The sequence below is a fragment of the Suncus etruscus genome, chromosome 9, assembly GCF_024139225.1.
Source record: "Suncus etruscus isolate mSunEtr1 chromosome 9, mSunEtr1.pri.cur, whole genome shotgun sequence".
NCBI lineage: Eukaryota > Metazoa > Chordata > Mammalia > Eulipotyphla > Soricidae > Suncus > Suncus etruscus.
The window spans coordinates 23,699,006-23,718,256 of record NC_064856.1 but is presented as its reverse complement, the minus strand read 5'-3'; the positions used below and the strand labels follow the sequence as shown (position 1 = coordinate 23,718,256).

At 38.3% G+C, this 19,251-nt stretch overlaps 1 protein-coding gene across 1 annotated transcript in view; it reads left to right on the top strand.

Moving 5' to 3' along the window:
* The window catches only part of PTPRT (protein tyrosine phosphatase receptor type T), a 935,630-nt gene that overhangs the window by 238,323 nt on the left and 678,056 nt on the right, over nucleotides 1-19,251 (top strand). The window contains exon 6 of the mRNA XM_049779129.1: nucleotides 5,993-6,286. Coding sequence (XP_049635086.1) covers nucleotides 5,993-6,286 — 294 coding nt within the window. The remainder of the gene's footprint in view (nucleotides 1-5,992; nucleotides 6,287-19,251) is intronic.

Genomic DNA, 19,251 nt, shown 5'->3' with positions numbered 1-19,251 from the left:
TTTATCAGTGTTATGATTTTCAAATTTTTTCTTTTGTCTAGATTGGTTGGTTTTAGTCTATTAAAGTAAATTGGTTTGTACCGTAATACATTGTATTATGCATATGTTATGTATATATGCTTGCATTGCTACATAATTACTCAAATTCATATGTACCATTCCAGCACACCAGAAAGTTTGTTCATACTTCATCGAAGTCAAGCTTACCCTGCAGATAATCTCTTTTTTTAAATATAAATCTTTATTTAAGCACCATAATTACAAGCATGTTCATATTTGGGTTTCTAATCTTACCTTTAAACCAGAGTCCAATCCTGCGGATTATTAAGCATTTAATATCAAGGGCTGAAGCAATAGTACAGTGGATAGGGATTATGGCCCCCAAAACAAAATAAAATATCTAATATTAATAGAATCACTTTGGATTCTTGTTTCTTTGCTAATTTTCATAACATTATTTTCATTTGAGACTCACCTATGTGGGCATGTTTGAATAGTTCATTCCTTTTTCCTTATGTATAGTGCTCCACCTTAGAGATAAGCGCACATTTATTGATCTGTAAGCACCCTCTATGATGCTTGTATTCCTATTGCCTCCTCATCAACAGCTTCTGAATGCAGTCTTCTTTCTACTCTTTTTCTTGACTCTTTAGTGGAACTTAGAAAGTAAATTTCTGGCAAACTGGGATTGTGTCTATTTGCATCCTTTTGTATGCTCAAGACCTAGGAGAGCCTGTGGCCCTCACAGGTTCTGATCAGAACACAGTTTTTATTATGATACTCTTCAGTCCCGGGTGTATCTTCTTAAGCAGTGCTTAAGCAAGGCTGCAAAATCTTCCGAGTAGTCTCTCTATGTAGAGACTAACATGTGTGTTAGGTCCCACAGATCATTTTCGAGTTCCTTTTTCAAGAACTTTCTTAACCTCTAATGCAAATGTGGTTCCTTCCTAGGCCTCAGAGTTGTCCCTTCAGGGCCTTCAGTCTACTTTGTTATCATTCTTATTTGGTTGGCTGCTTCACTTTCTGATTTCATATGAACTTGCATTTCCTCTTTCCGCTCAACTCTGAACCCATTTTGTCATATGAGAAAAATAGAGTTCATGCAGCTGGGGCTCTGAAGGGAAATTTATCTCTTCTAGATAGTTTATCTAAAGACATCAAACATTAAAGTTCTTCTTGGACATGGAATTTGAAAGTATGGCCTGTAGAAGTAGAACCAGTAGTAACTGTGGGCCAGAGAAATAGCACAGTGGTAGGGTATTTGCCTTACATACAGCCGACCTGGGATGGACAGTTTCGATTACCCCCACGCCTGCCAGTAGCAATTTCTGCATATCGAGCCAAGAGTAACCCCTCAGCGCCTTCTGGTGCAATGCAAAAACCCATCCCCTCAAAAGAACTAGTAACTGCACCCCAACACACGTTACAAACTCATATATTGATGCCTTTACCACCACTGTGCTGACTGAGGGTGAGGCCTATGAAAGGCATTCAGATTTTGATTTGGTTATATGTTTAAAATACCCAAATGGACTAAGTGTACCAAGAAGATTAGGAGGGAAACTAATGAAATTTTTTTCATTACAGAAAGACATGGTATGAGGGAGAGGTGGAGTCTCATGAGGAACAGACCCTGCTGGTCCCATGATCTTGGAATACCCAGACTCAGAACTGTGAAAGGAAGGGTCAGTGAAGTACCCAGTCTTAAGTTCTTGCTATATTTTGTTCCTGCTATATAAAATACTAGCACATCCCTGGTGGATGACTTCTACTTCCAATAGAAAATTTTGTGGGCAGGGGACACAAAATAATTTAATTGAGCTAAATAATTTAGCTCAAATGTTTAGTCTATGACTGTGTTGGGTTGATTGTGCTCAGGTAACATAGACATTTACTTGGCATTGTCCTTTAACATTCTTAGTATGCTTATGTTCATCAAATGCTTGGGAACCCAAGAGCTTGGAAGAGAGCTATATCTGTGACATCGAGATCAAAATCCATTCCCATTCATGATTGTACTCACAGGCTCTAGTCCTTCCCAACAGTCACAAAAAATTGTACATTACAATGAACATGTGATCTGGTATCAGAATTTCTGTGCATTTCCTTTTGTCTTACTTAGATTACTTCTTGTTCAGATAAGGAATACCAAAAATTCTGGAATTCCTGTGGTAGAAAACTAGGCACTATTATGTATAATGTTTCTGGGAAGAGAATTTTAAAAATCTTAACAAAAATTATTTTTTGCTTTTTTGGGCCACACCTGGTGATGCTCAGGAGTTACTCCTGGCGATGTGCTCAGAAATCATTCCTGGCTTTGGGGACCATATGGGACACTGGGGGCTCGAACCGTGGTTCGTTCTAGGTTAGTACATGCAAGGCAGACACCTTACCACTTGTTCCACCGCTCCGGCCCCTTCAACCAAGAATCCTACACATTTAAAAATTACTTGAGTGTGTTCCTGTTATGATTCTTTTGTCAAATCTCTTATATATCTGAAGTACTGGAAGAACACTGAGGGGTAGGGATGCTACCTGGACTCTGAATTTTGTTTCTACATTATGATTAACAAGTGTAAGTTTTTCCTGGGTCTAAGTTTCCTTTCTAATGATTTTTAAAGTAGAATATAGTGACTTGATGGATCTTTTATACTGTAGGGAATATAACTGTTATAATTAAGCTTGATTTTCTTATCTTTTCTTTTCTTTCTTTTTTTTTTTTTTTTTTTTTGGTTTTTCGGGCCACACTCGTTTGATGCTCAGTGGTTACTCCTGGCAAAGCACTCAGAAATTGCCCCTGGCTTGGTGGGGGACGACCATATGGGATGCCAGTGGATCAAACCGCGGTCGTGATCTTTCCTTAGCTAGCGCTTGCAAGGCAAACACCTTACCTCTAGTGCCACCTCGCCAGCCCCTTATCTTTTAATTTTTAAGGGAATGTGGAATCTACCAAAAATCATACTATGCTTCATAGATAAACAGGTATGCCTCATACCTGTTTATCTCTCTAAACCATTAGTGCTTATAACTTCCAAATATTTCCAACCATAAATCCATGGGTTATTTTAAATTTATAAAGCAAAACAATACAACAGTAGCATCTGGTTTCAGTTACAGGAAACACTATACCACATATTTTATTCTCAAGGGGACAGAGAGAGAAACAAACACACTGGCTACTTGAATATAGATTAGTAAACTGGTGAGTCAGTGGAGATGAAGACATTTATATACTTAAGGCAATGTTTGTTACTATAATTGCACCTAGTATCTGAAATATATGGAAAGAGAAGAAACACTTAGACTCATATGTTATTTGATTTCTAGAGGCTTGCAATTTTATTACTAATTCTTGAAGTTCAAGTATGAAAATGGTGTAAAGTTTATGGAAGAGAGTTTAATGTAGCCACTTACTCAATGCCAAAATTACTGAAGTCTGCTGCTCTTAACTCTGTCCAGGGTCAGTCTGTGAATAATTATATTAAGGAATTGGGTAAAGTCATCACAGAACTACCAAATAGCACCTTTGGGACTTCTCTGAAGACTGATGGGAACTCAGGAGAGTTGATAATGGTGATCAAAGGATCTATATATTTAAAATGCACAAAGAATGAGCCCAGAAATTATCTACCTGGCAACGTAACTTCTCTATGTGCAACAAATTATCCAAAAATCAATTTGCAAACACCTTTGAGATAATAAGGTCTTGAGTAATAACCTCTGTGGCTTTGTAAAGAAAAGCATCTGGCTTGACTAATCTGCTTAATTTCCTTCTCTGACCAAATGGTAGAGTATAATGGAAGCAACCTGAAATTGTCTCTCAAGATTTGCTTTGAGACACACAGAGAAAATATTGTCTACCTCTGTCTCATAGCAATTATTCTATTTCTGGAGACTCGTTGTTGCTAGGTAATTAATTAGAAAGAAAACACTGAAGGAGTCTTATCTATCCTGTTGCTCTCAGCTGAGTTCCTAACTGAAATTAATACCTGCTTTATCCATCTGATTAGCCCAAATGCTTTTCCCAAAGTTTTTGAATCATATTTTTTCCATCTCCAGAGCATGTCCCAATCTCTAGTTCTACTTCAAGAACCATTAGCTGTTCTAGTTCTACTTCAAGAACCATTAGCTGTTCTTATCCATTGACAGATCATCTCACTCTTCTTAAATGGTACTAAAAGTTATGGGTGGACAAGAAGGACTCACATCATTTGAACAAAGATGTTCATTGCAGCGTTACTTACTATTGTAAGTGTTACACCAAAATGTAGCAAAATATGTGACTTCAAATCAGAGTTAGTGTTCCTACCTGATGGATCAGCTATTGCTGGCAGTGAAAGTAAAATCCACTTAGAGTATAAACAACCCTTAGAATGCACTCAATGGAGGAAGAAAGTTGTGCCCTCTTTCAGTTTATTTAACCACAAGAGAAAGATTTACTTATGTAAATAGAGACTGGAATGGAATATAAGAGAAGCAGTAATGACTACTTGATTGGGTGGTGTTAAGTGGGGCATTTTCTTTCTTTTTCATTTTTAAAGTTTCATTCTAGTGCACTAGATCTACAAATAAAAATCTACAAATAAAAATAACAAATAGAGCTGAAGAGCTAGTATGGCAAATAGAATACTTGTCTTATGATCAACTTACTTGTCTTATGATCAACTTAGGTTGAATCTACAATACCTCAAAGTACCCGAGTACCTTGAGCCTCACCTGGAATGATCCCTGAGGGCAAAGACAGGGTTAAGCCCTGAGCATTGCCAGGTGTGACCTCCCAAATAAAACCAAAAAATAAACAAATAAACATATATATTATGATGTATACAAAACAGGTATCAAGAAGGGGACATATTTCTAGTATGACTTTCTTGCTCCAAAACCTTAGTTAGCAGATTTGATCACTTGGGTTGTTGTTATTGATATTTCTTATCTTTTAAAATTTAAGACATAAAGTGAAAAATTACCCAAAATAAAGAATGAGAGATGTATTTGGAAGATGTTTCAAAATACATGTTAATTTCTTCAACTTTTCAAATGGACTAAGGGTTTGCCAGATAAAGGCCACAAATATTTTCAATATGGCTTGCATACAAATCTCTGTATTTAATCTTGATTTAAACATACATAATGATTTCTATTTACAGAGTTAATCCTAACTTTAAAACAAGATATTTTATGTATAATCATTGTCAGATTATATTTTAGAGACTAAAAATTTAATAAATATACGACAATTCCACTTTAAAAAATAAATAGACTTTAGTAGCTGAAGATGTAGAAAAGATGTAGAATGTAATACAAGATAATTCTTGTGACTTTTCCTGGTACCCTTGGTACCTACTGAGGCTCTAGGGCTCAAGACATTCCCCCCTTGAAAGAATCTGCTTTAACTGAAGAAGAAATTGAATTCTTTCTGTGCCTGCAGCCCTTTTCTTACACTTAAGCTCGTATCACTATCTGGGGAGAGCTTCCACTAACAACCTATGTGCATAGAAAAGAAATTAAATAAATGTTCATAAACATTTAAAAGAAATAACATGAATGCTTATAATCTAGAGACATTTGATTTCCAGACAGCTTCAAGCATGTGTCTGGAATTGTCTCCCTGGCCCTCATAGGCTTGGATTATGTTCTTCTGGGTTTTGAACCTAACTCTAGTAAAGGTAACTTCTCACTTAAAGCAGAAAATATCAGTCTAGACAGATTTTCTGTAATCTGAGGGCAGAGAGGGTATATCATATTTCATTATTATTATTCAATATCATTATTAAATTGCTTCTTTAAGTAGTTGTGGTAGGCATTAATAATACTTTCTGAATAATTATTGTTTTATTTGAAATGTGAAAATTATAGTAGGATGTGGATGGGATCAAATGGAATTTGGAACCTTTGATATGACTATGTTTGGCATTCTGTCCTGCTCCCCACAGTCTTGGCTTCTGTCCTGTCAGCCTCTTAGGTCTAATGCCCTTTATTCATTGTCTTCCAGAACCTCCCACGCCCATTGCCCCCCCAGAGTTGCTGGCTGTGGGGGCCACATACCTGTGGATCAAGCCAAATGCAAATTCCATCATCGGGGATGGTCCTATCATCCTCAAAGAGGTGGAATACCGAACCACCACGGGCACCTGGGCTGAGACCCACATCGTTGACTCTCCCAACTACAAACTGTGGCATCTGGATCCTGATGTGGAGTATGAGATCCGGGTCCTCCTCACAAGACCAGGAGAGGGGGGCACAGGACCCCCAGGGCCACCCCTCACCACCAGAACCAAGTGTGCCGGTAAGTTCCCTTTCCTGACTCCAGTTGCAGAATCTGGGGTTTGGTGAGCACCCATTGTGCTTTCGTCACTCTGTACTGTATCTTAGCTTTATGTAAATGTAGTTCCTACTGTGCAGAGATATTGGGAGTTAGGTCCTGCCTGAGAAGACCTCATGGCAAATGGTGGCCTCTCTGATGATCTCCAAGTTCCAACTGTGGTTCTACAGACAGAATTTATGTTTTCCAGAGGAGTTACCAGTTCTGGCATGTTTACAGTGTCTCTCCAAAGGTACTTGGTATCATTTGCATGCCTGAGGCTTCCTTGTGCTGAGAGTATATCAGAGGGTTCTTTATGCTGTTTCTCTGCAGACTCAAACTGGTGTTTTCTCTTGAGACTTTTGCTTAGACTGAGTCTCCTAAACTTCTCGTGCGGATTTTCCTTCTGAGGGTTCTGGCTCCCATTATATTAGCAAAATGTGTCTGAGTCTCACTTGGTCCCTGAGGACCAAGAGCTCATGGGTTTTATTGTTTTTTGTTTTGGTTTGGGGGCTACACCACTGTGCTCAGGGCTAATTTTTGGTTCTGGTTCTATGCTCAGGGATCACTCCTTACAAGGTTCAAGGTATCACAATGTGTTATATCAGTAATAAAACCCTGTAGACCACATGCCAAGAAAATGCCCTACTCACAATACTATTGCTCCAGTCCAAGGTCTTGATTCTGACCATTTTCCTAAAAATTGTAGTACCAGTTTGATTCCGAAGGGTCACTGTTGCAACTTGATACCTCTTGATACTTCCAGGCTCTGAGTATGTTGCCCAGTGGTCCCTAAGAGTATTCTGATTTCACAAAACTTGGGGACTTCTGGTTTCTTGTTAAATTGGTGCTGTTTCTCCTAGGCAGTGGATTCTTTATCCTTATAGATTCCAAGATTCCATTTCCATAGACACTCCTGGCTTGTTTTTGAGAGGTTTGGTATGTTACTAAAGACTGAGTTGGCTGGGACTTCGGTTTGGCAGGGTTGTTAAATCCAAATATGTCCCTATTATGTGCTCCAGGCTTCACAGTGTTTCCTATCAAAGGGATTGGCTATGACTAGATCACTCTCAGCATCCCTGAGCTTCTCTATCTCTGAAAGCAACTCAAGAATCAAATAGAATTTAGCACTTCGAGCAAAGCACATTATGTAGTATATTTCACATCTCCCTCCAGGTAACCAACCATTAGGTCCAGTGTTCTGCTCTCTGTATAGGAATGAATAAAAACTTAGGCTGTCCACAATGTCCTAAAGCAGTCAGAATATGCATACATTTTTGTCTGTAATTGTCTTGGCCATAGGTTGCATTGAGGGAAATGAAGAGTGAGGACATGGTGCGAGTGGTACAGAACCAGAGAATTTAGGGGCAGGAATAGTGGAAATAGTAACCTGAGTATTGACTTCTGAGGGCAGAGGAGTCACTGTTAGATTTGGCTGGGGAGAGAAGAATTCAGTAGCACAGTCACCTTCATGGAATGAAAAGCAAAGTGAAATATACTCAGCTCTGCCATAATATGACCTGTGCCTCTAAATTTTCCTGCATTCTACAAAGTTACATGATAAAAGACACTTGTTGATATTAGGCCCGGGGCCAAATCAGTCTCTATTTCCTTATAGTCACTGGGCTTGGGGGCAGACTTGTGACTGGGTAACACCACTTCTGCTTATCAGTGATATTTTTTAGAATAAGTAAAGGAGCGAGAAGATACTACAGTGTCAGGATACCTGTCTAGCATTTATCTGACCTAGGTTTGAATCCAAATGGGCAAATGCAGCCCTGGAGGCCCTCAAACACTACTAAGTGTGACCCTGGAAGCCTCCAGAACTGCTGAGATGGACTGGGAGTTTCTGGCACTGCAATACCTGAGTAGCATCATATCCTTAGACTCTAACATTGAGCCTCTGGCCTAGTTGGCTGAGAATGACCCCTGAAACTCGGAGCCTTCTGAGAAACACGTGGGAAGTCCACAATAATAAAAAAAAATTAACAATGTTAATAGTGAGTAAAAATCAACTTTTTAAAAAAGCACCTCACACTTTTATACACCTTCCTGTGTGTATTTCTTGAACATTGAGTCATATAGTGTGCTACTTAGAACAGACCCGAAATTTGTGTGTAAAAGTGGGCACCTGAAAAGTGGCTTCCTGAGTGCTTCATGACATAGGAAGGAGGCCCTGTAGCATGATGAAATCAGAATTTGATAGCTGAGCCACCAGGTACAAATAGATGTGGCTCTAAACATCCATGTTGAAGTGCGATGGAAATTTAGCATGTGTCTATTTTATTTTAATTCAGCTGGTAGTAGTTTCTGCTTTCCTAGTGTTTCTATGTTCAGAATCACAGAGTGTATGTGGGATATATATATTCTCAATCCCCTTGAAATCAGTTGACATCAAAGGAAAAATAATATTCTAGCAGAACTGACTGACATCATACCTCAATATCTCCTCTTTGTATTTGTTCATATATTACCCAAAGTTAGTGAATATTTCTGTAGCTTGGACATATTCTTTTGCATGCCACTGAAGCATGAGGATGAATGGAGATAACTTTTCTTTAATTATTATTTTCAAAAAGGGCCCTTTGGTAAAATTCCTCATTGAAATTTGATTCTGAAACTTACTACTTTCAAATGACATAAGGATATGTTATTAAAGCAGGTAATAACTTATCTGAGATTGGCAATTCAATATTCATCCATAAAAATAATTGATTTGATCCTGCCAATGAGACTTAGCTCTATCCACAGGGTGAATCTAAGATTTTCTGGTGTTTTTGATCTTTATAAATGATATTCAAAGTACTTTAGTAGTCTCCCCGGACTTATTTGCTGATGATCACATAATACATTTTGAAATTCAATCGTAAGATGATCATCTCAATAAAAATTTACAATTTATTGCAAACTGTTGCCTCAACTGTATAATGGAATTTACATGTCGAAAACACAATTGTCTATATCATAAAAATTATGAGCCGAAATGTTGTTTGTGGTTTTATATTCCAAGAAGTGTTGGTGTTTAAGTAAGTTACAGCTGCAATCTTGAATAAACCACATTTTACAAAATGTATCTTCAGAAAGATCATCGACTTTCCTGCATTGTTACTGATAGCAGAATGTTCTGAGACTTGTAATTAATTTTTAAGAGAATTACAGGGCTGAAATACATTTGTGGATGTTGTTTATTGGGATTGGTAGTCTGAGTCTACCCCGCATCCCTATTCTATTATTAATTGCACTGGAAATGTGTTCATTATTTAACAAAATAGAAAAAAAGTGTGTGGAGTGTGGAAGGTATAATTTCTGCCCAGAGGAATTTATAGGCTGGCTAAAAATTCCAACAAAACTGCACAAAGGGGATAATATACACATAAATTGAAATGTTGCTATAGCATACTTCATGGAGAAAAACAAGGTTGATCTGGAAAGAGCAATGCCCTTAGAATGATCCAGAATAGGTTTTTTTCAAGTGTGATATTGGAACCGGGAGCCTCAGTATCACCTGGGAATTTGTTAAAAATGCATATGCTTTGATCAGTGTTATAGAACAGCAGTAGATCAGTTGTCCTTATCTGTGAAGTCCTGAGTTTAATACCTGGCACTTTAAAAAATGCAAGAAAGTAAGAAATGCAGAGAATAAAAAATCAAGAGGTGAAGGAAGGAGATGTCAAAGGGAAGTAATTGGGAAAGAGGAGTCACTGCTTATACTGGCAATGTCAGAGAGTGGTATAACTATATACCCAAGGCACAGACTCAACAATATGGAAAACATTAAATTTAAGCTACAACCACCAAACTTTGTAATGTGCCAGTCAGGGTGCCAGGTATGTGTGTGGGGTGGTGGTGGATGGAGTATTGGGAACAATGGTGGAGGGAAGTTGATGGATTAGGTGTTGAAATATTATATGCCTAGAACTCAACTATCAAAAACTGTAAGACACAGTTCTTTAATTAAATTTAAATCTTATAAACAGAAATGCATACTGTCAGTTTCACTTTATAGATTCTGGGAGTGGCTCCCAGGAATCTATGCTTTGAGGTTAACTAATGCAGACTCCACCTTTAAGAACCATGGTGTACTGTGGCAAGCCACATACCACTTTTGTAGTATACCCAATTTATTGCTTGATTTTTGAAGCAAATTTGAGGAGTAGAGGGGAGCAAAACTGAAGCTTTGAACCATTGATCCAAGTCAATTTAGTCAATTGAGTCAATAAATCAATTGAGTATTTGGAGTTTAATCCCTTAAACTCAGAAGCACCTCATGACTTAATTTAATAAAGTTTCCTCTGGAAGTACCCTCTGCAGGGTGACAATGGTCAGATGAGAGACTAGCTGGGGAGAATTGACTGCCATACAATGTGAGACTGACCTCTTATATGGCCATCCAAGTGTTTTTTCCCATGGACCTGTTTCTGTACTAGTACCGCTATAAGATTCCACTTGGTAAATAGAAAATAGAAATAGGCAGGACTTGATGGCAAGAAGAACAAGTGTGCATATAACTGAGATGTTCCCAAATGGAGTTTGTGCAACACAAAAAGGTGAGAGTGTTCTGGTTCATCAGATATGGAAGTTTATTGGTCAGATAGCTCAATTGGGCATGGGGAATAGGGTAAACCATTCAGAAAGGAGATTGTCAAATGTGTTTGGCTATTGAAAAATATCTGAACACAACAATTTGGAGTTTAGTTAAGAGTTTTAGTCAGTCAAGCCAAAGCCTGAATGGGGCAACAAGGGAGGCAGAGAAGGAGAGTGGTAGAGTGATATGGGGCACAGGATGGATAGTGAGGAATTTTAAGGATTCCATTTTTCCTGGACTGAGAAATGAGTGTTGGAGTCAAAAGATATTTGGAAGGGTTGGGTTATGTAGGAAATAATCTCAGGTATGCTGTGTTGTATTAGAGGAGAGGAAACTAGATTTGGATCTGGCATTTGCAAGCCTGGAGCCCAAGAGAGACTTCTCTTCTTCCCTGAGCACTACCTGATTGTACCTGGATTTTTGGATCAAAGGGTCTCCTTAGTACCTATGAAAGCAATTTAATTCTCTTTCTTCATGCTTTTCTCTGGAGACATCCCATTCATTTATTTATTTTCCTTTCATCATTTTGTTCCTTTTGCTCAGTTTAATCACTCACTACCCTTCCTGCAATACAGGCTTGGGGAGCACAGGCTGTAATGTACATCAAAGTGCTTTGAAAAGCTCAAATTGCTCTTTAGATGCCTACAATGAAATACATCATTGTGTGACTGCTACTGTTGTGAATGCTCTGATTGTGAATCATAATACCCACATAGTAAATCTCATACAGCCTTTGCTCTGGATTAATGGGCTTGGAAAGGATGAGCCATGCAGCTGTCCTTCACCACCCCAGGGGAAGCCCTAATTCTGAATATGGTAATCCGATTTGCATTCTGGACTGTAGAGTAGTGAATGGTTCCCACTTGTCACTTGCACAGTGGACAACATCCAGTGAAAGAATGGCATCCTGGGAGGACTGTCTGGTACATTCCAGCTTCTCCCATGGCAGGCCAACTTCCTGCTGAAGATCCTGATTGGTAGTGAGCATTTGCTAGCCACTATCAGCACGAGGTTTTCAACACTTTTTATAGGTTCCAGTGTAAGCACAGAGAATATCCAATGGGTTCAAAAGAGTAGGGACAGTAGGCCCCAAGATATATGACAGTAGCAGAATTGAGAATGGGGGCCAGGGTCAATAGTGGGAGAACTCAAGTTGTTAGAGATGTGGACATGTTGTTGTATCTTCTCTGCATGTATCATATCCAATGGCCCGAGCAGCTGCTTGTTGGAGTCACAAAATGAGCAGCATCGAAATTGAAGAGAGATTCCAAAAAGTTTTATTGCTGAGTTTATGGGATTTCCATTCTTTTTTTTTTTTTTTTTTTATAAATCTCCATATTGCTTTTCATAGCACTTGACAAGTTGGGAGTATAAGAGGGAGGGTGTCAGGGTGATAAGGAAAGGAAGGTGGGTACACTGGTGTTGGGTGTGGTGCTAGAATTATATTTATGAGAAACCATTATTACTAGTATTACAAACCATAGAACTCAATTAAATAAAAATTTAAAAATCTTTGAAAACTCAAAACAGAAAAATAACAACAGAAAACAAAGGGACCAAGTGGCAGTAGGATAAATATTCCCTGATTATTTCCTGGCCTCTGCAACATAGCAACCTCTGTTTCCTGGTTTACTCTTCAATAGACCTGTTTCTTTTTTGTTTTAGTAACAGTGCTTCAGTGACCCAAAGGTGTTTGTCTCTTGCTCTAAAAAATTCTTCCTTCATCTCCCAGAGCCCTCCTTGAAACCCCTGCAATCTGCTCACATCACAGTTCTTGAACCTTATATCAGCAACCTAGCTATCAAGTTAGGTAATCGGCTATCCCTCAGCTCCCTTGAATGCTTACTCACTCAAATCAAGGCTCATAGAGCATGGGAACCCACAGCTCTATGATAACTTCAAGCTCAGCTTCTCCAAGTGAAAAATGCCCTTGTGTAGCCCAGCTGCCTTGCTGGTTTGTGCCCCCTCCCCTTGAGGTGCTCACCCGTCCTATTTTATTTACATATTTATAGATTTCTGCTTGAAGTTATAGGTCTGTATTACTCGTTTCTGCAAAGGCATAAGAAAGAGAAAATCAAATTTCTAGGCTCAGTGAGTAATAGTTGTTAGAATTTAGCAAAAATGAATGTGATCAAAATTTAGCAAAAGAATGTGAGGCAGAAATCATCTGGGTTACCCTGGAGGATTCTGTGCCCAGACTGAGCCTGCATTTCTTTTCTTTCCTTTATAGAAATGGTCCTTGTTTGGGAACAATTCTATGGGGCAAGTACTGTTTCAGGCAGAGAACAAGGACAATGTTTTTGATGAAAAGTGTTTAGAAATTTGTCTTAGATCTGGAGAAAGGTTATCAGACTCAGTCAATCCTATGGCAAAGGGCTCTTCTGCTGGGTGCTCAATTCCCCGACAGGCAGCTGTGTCCTAGCATATGTACTCAAGATTGCAGGGAAGGTGGGAAATTGGTGGCTGGCCCATGTTCTGCGGTCTGTGTAGGCTGCAGGGATACTGATAATAGATCTGGAACCACATCTTTTAGTAGTGTGCTGAGAGAGTGAAAGAGAAAATGAGAGAAAAGGAGGTAGTGTGAGAGAAAGAGAAAGTGTGAAAGAAAAAGTGAAAGCCAATCGTTGATCTTCAAGAAGGTCAAGGTTGGCAGGAATAAGGTCCTCTGAGTGATGGTAAGGTATGAGAGTGATCTTTTTTGGGGAACCTCTGTGTTTGCCGTCTTTCTTGCAGAGCAGAGGGACAGAATGGAGGAAGGAGAAATGGAGGGTCTGTAAAATGGAACCAAACTACAGAACTAGCCATTGAGCCTTATAAGACTATTCATTTCTTTTTTCTCAGTGGGGTCGGGCAGGGTATGACAAAAACCACCGGGGGCGACGGCACCCGTCGCGCGGGGGCCACCCCGGACAGGCGCCCAGGGCGGTTTCCGCCCCAGCCTGAAAACTATTCATTTCTATAAGCCTTTGGGGTAGCGTTACCTGGTGTAACTCTGAACAAGAATTAAGTGAAAGTTTTTTGGGGGTATCATAGTGGTATGAGCCCAGATATCTAAAAATCTCACCTTGCCATGATCCTAGGGAAACACAGCAAGATTTGCTCCTAGAAATCAAACTACCAACACAGCCAGAATTTGAACAAATGGCATTTAGAGCTCAGTGGTGAAAACTCCAATATGGGGAGAAGTTAGAGCAGGTAGCATGCTCCATGTTCAAAGGGACATGGGATAATCTAAAGCAGGACAGGTGTGCCAGATGAAGGACAGTCACAGAAGTGGTCTGGAAGATTCTTGGGCTGTCTATGCCACTAGAGGGAGGTCCATACAGGAGAGATGAGGGATAAACTTCGAAGTCTACTTGCCTCATGCTGGATTCTGGAGCTATTGCAGGAACCAGGAAGTGAATGCAGAGCACAGTGATAGCACAGCTGGTAGGGCTCTTGTTTTGCATGCAGTCCAACCCAAATTTGATCCCCAGCACCTTATATGGTCTCCTGAGCACTTCCAGGGGTAACTACTGAGTGAAGAGCCAGGAATAACCCCTGAGGATCACTAGGTTTGGCCCCTCCCTGCCAAAAATAGAAATGAGTGCAGATGAGCAAGGATCGACTTAGCTTAGCTTGTTCAGCTTTGCTTTTTGCAGACCTTCTCACTCCCTCTTGCACATGCAGTAGCCACTTCAGTTGGCTTAGTGAAAAAGAGATGACATGGAGCCTTGTCCCTGTCTAGTTACTGTTCATAACCTGAGAGACTTTACCCAATCAATAGCTTCTGCAGTTGTTGAGCTAGGTAATATATAAGTGAAGCAGAAGACTACCCCAAAGAAGGCACTTTGACAAGTGCCTTGCTGTTCTCTGTAGAAGGCAGCAGGTATTTCTCTTGTTCTGTAGCCCTGGGTAAAAATTCAACAGCAACATGAAAAGTCCTATTAAACATCCTGTTAGACTGAGTTTTTTTTCTGCCACCCTATGCTCCTCTGAGAATGAAGGCCACCTGGATAGTGAAATTCAATAAGTCAACAGACACCCCTGGTAAATTCTTTTTCTTTTTTGAAGGTTGAGATTTGGCAGGGGAGGAAGAGAGTGAGCCACAAAGAAATATGAGTGATAATAAAAGTCTACTCTGGTTGCTTCTCAGGCTAGCTATAGTGGATGAAGTCTCCAATATATCTGTATTAGAGGTCAATATTTCCTATAGCAAGAAAAATCTTGAGACAAGTATACAAAGGAAATAAATGGTTGTAATAATCATAGGCTAGCCAAGTAGGGTATCAACAATATTCGGTCTCTACAAAAATAAGCTCTTTTGAGTGTGGTACTTGTAATATTTATTTTCTGCTTTGTTTTATTTTGTTTGCTTGATTGTTTGTGAACTACACATTGCCTTATTCAGTGATAGTCCTGGCTCAGTGCTCAGAAGCCAGGCAATACACAGATCAAAATTTTTTAATGTGTAAGGCTTATAGTGACTTACTAGGATGAGTATGATTTTCTCTACAGAAGAAGGTTTGTAACTTACCCAAAGCCACTAACCTGTCTATGTATTCCATATGGGAGTTGATTCTTTAATTATCTTGATGTAAAGCTCTAGCTTTCTCTAATGTAACCTCATCAGTGTGAAATATAATATCTAAGGGCCCAGTTGTGTTTATGTCAGAAAAGCACTGATGAAAAATGTTGACTACCATAAAAACTCTTGGAATAATGCCTCCTATCAGTAGGTCAAAGAATAAAAATCATCTAGAGAGACTGAAAGTAATTTGAAAATATTCAGCCTTCATAACTGATCAGAATTCTTAGCAAGTTAGGAATGGAAAATTTTTTTCTTATTTCTAGAAGAAAATGTTCTTAGAATTTCAAAGCCTAAGAGAATAGACTAAACCCAGAAAAAAACAAATGCTATTAGAAGTAAGAGATTTTAGATTTTTTTGGTTAGACACAAAGCAAATAAACAAAAATCAATAGCCATGTGACAGTAATAACCAATATGAAAATATTAAAAATGTATCTTGGTCTCAAAAGCAATTAAAGTGTACATACTTAGAAGTAAACCAAGAAATGTGTGAAATCTATATGGCAATACAGACAGACATTAATGAACTTATTGAGGATGAAAAAGTGAGACATAAATAATGGAAATAGACATTGTGTAGTTGGAATAGCAGATTTAATATCGTGAAGAAATCAGTTGTCTCAAATTAATTTATGGAATTAATACAATTCTTAAAAACAACGTTACTGGTTTACTTTTGGGAACTTGACAAAGTAATTTCAAAATTGACCTAAAAGAACATTCACGAAAAGTATCTAAAATGTTAGAAAAGATGCTGGTGGAGCTGGGGGAGATTTCAATGGTAGATACCAATAGTAAATCTAATTTTAATAATTAAAAACAAAAAATCAATATATCATGAAACTAGCATTTAAAATTTGTGTAAAAGGAGAATGTCTTACCAGTAGTGTATTTTATTTGAAAAAAGATAAGAATTCATTCACATATGAAGATATGTTAAATTCTGAACTGATTAAGAATTTACAAAAAGAAGAAAGCAAGAGCTAGAATAAAGAAAATAGTCTTACACTAGAAGATTTTCAAACATATATATTGATTCATTGATTACAAATGTTACTATATGAAAAGAAATAAATAAAAAAGAAGGAGGAAGATAAATCTATGCTATATGAGTTAATAATATTCAAAAATAATACAAGTAAACTGGATTTTGGAGAATCTAAGATAAAATGGAGAGAAAAAGGAATATTTTCAAATATTAGGGGCTACCATATCTAAGTGATAGATTTAGTCAATTGCTGAATAAAATAATGAATGATGAAAAACATATTTAAAATATGCAGTGTTGGGCCAGAGTAGCACAATAGAAAGGGTGTTTGCCTTGCACGCAATGGAAATGGGTTCGATCGCCCCCCACCCAGCATCTCATATGGTTCCCCCAAGTCAGGAGCAGTTTCTGAGTACAGAGCCAGAAGTAACCCCGAATACCACCGGGTTGTGACCCAGAAAACAAAATAAATAAATAAAAATGTGCACTGTCACAGAGAATCAAATAAAAACATTTTAATCTATAAAATGACCAAAATATACTTAAGTTTTATTGATAATTACCAGCAAAGGTAGGAATATTGAAGATGAAATAGGCCTTTCTGTAGGTAAGTTAACTCTCAAAGCAATTTTAGAGGACAATTTGCTGTTTTTTTTTTTTTTTCTAACAAAATAATCCAAACTGCTCAAAAAGAGTTGTGTAAGTAGAGGTCATCCCTGCATTAGGATGTGGCCATGGACCATCTGTCTAACTTTCTCTCCTTCCCAGATAACCTACACACACCTCAAACTTTTCTCATTTACCTGAGCTTTCCACATATTCATTTCCAACTTCAGATTCAAGCCCCTCTTTGTACCACTGAACTGAACATGAAGGGAGGTGTTTGGAGAAATATCTATGCTGAGATCCAAGTTTTTCAGAACTTACTCCTGTCTCTGTGCTCAGGGAACACTCCTAGCAGGGCTCAGAGAACATATGGGTTGCTGGAAATGGAAACAAGTTAGGGCAAGTGCAAAGTAAGTACTCTACCCATTGTACTATCTCTTTGTTAGTATATTTTAATGGAATTGCACTCATATATGCATGGCTATACATATATATCAATTATGTATATATTTATTTTGCATACATCCACTATATACATATAATGGAATTGTTTCTAAACATCAGTTTGTTTTGTTTTTCTACAAAAATTGATATCACCTAAGACTCAGTGATCGGCAACCTTTTTTTTCAATTGAGCCAAATCTCGCCAAAACCACGAGTAAAATTTATTTTGAGAGCCACACAGGGCGTGCACTGAGAGAGGCTAGGAGCAGAGTCCTGAATCCTGAAGCGGTCGCCCGGCACACAGAAGAGCCAAATTAAAAGTGTAAAGAGCCACATGTGGCTCGGGAGCCTCAGGTTGCCGACCACTGATAAGTGATCTAGGTTTCTTTCATAGTGTCAAGTGAAAGTCTGAAAGATCATCATAACTTGCAAAGTATACTGTGTGAATATCAAAGGTTACTTTACTTAAGATAGTGGTTAATTGGCATCCTGGGAAATTACAGAAATAGTGCCATATTTTATGAATCCTGGAATGCAGACCATGCTTTCTACTATGTTCTGAAGGATCAAGGAAGGGTTTTTTTTTTTTTTTTTTTTGTCAGCACATCTATAATAATCCAGTGTCTCTCATTAGGAGGCTGGACAGTCTTGCATAATTTGCTTAGCCTCTCTGGCTTCGGATTTGGTGTTTAAGTATGATCATTTTTTATTTCTACTCAATGTTCATACACCTGTTTGGTCTTGGTACCCTCCGTTATTTCCCCCTCAATTTGTGAGGCAGAACAAGATGGTTCAAGTTATGTGGTTCTGTTTGGAGGAAAGAAAAAAGAAAGAGAAAAAAGGGGGGGGGTAAAAAATCAAACAAGCAAGAAATGGGAGGAGTCCTTCTAGAGGCTATAAATATCAATTTAAGAGAAGAAAGGGAAGAAGGGAGAAAAACATAAAAGCCATACCAAAAAATCAAACAAAAGTACCCGAAAAGCACCACACCAATAAAGACAACTACCAGATAATAACCACGGTCCTGAAATAAAAACAAAACAAAGCACACACACAAAAAGAAAAAAATCAACAATAACAACAACAACAATAACACAAAATTTAATTTGTGCTTTTTATTTGCATAAACACAGTAAATATTGGGGATATTAGAAAGGGAATTCCCTTGGCCTGAGATAAGGGGTTTATCCGCCCTTGAAGCATACTGGCATTTATAGTTGAAGACCTCTATAATATTACCTCTTAACCTGTTTATCCCCAAATGTAAGGTATTCTCCTGCATCACTTTGTCCCTTAATAACTTTTTAAAACTCATTTTTATTTATTTTTCCCTTTATATGTGAGTGTATATATTGTCTTGTTTTTGCTTTCTTCTTTTCCTTAACTTCACCTGTTTTGGTTGTTTGATACAAAAACCTACAAGAAAAAGTCTTGCCTGGGATAAAAGCTCAGGTTAAAACCAGGGCACATAGATGATGGATCCTTACACTCTCACCCCCAAATGCACCAGCAATATAATATAGCACAATTTCTTTTTGCAATGGCATACTAAAGTTAGCCTCTTAATACATTCACAAGGAAATCTGGAAGGGCTGATAATTTAAAAAACTTAGCATACAATATTTAAGCCAGAGAATTGATATTAGAATTCTCTATCAGACCTTTCATTGGTTTGTTCATGAGTCCTTCTGAGTTTCATGAAGGATGCTGTGGTTGGTGCAGAGAGTGAAAGTGGGTGGGTTCTCCTGGGAATAACA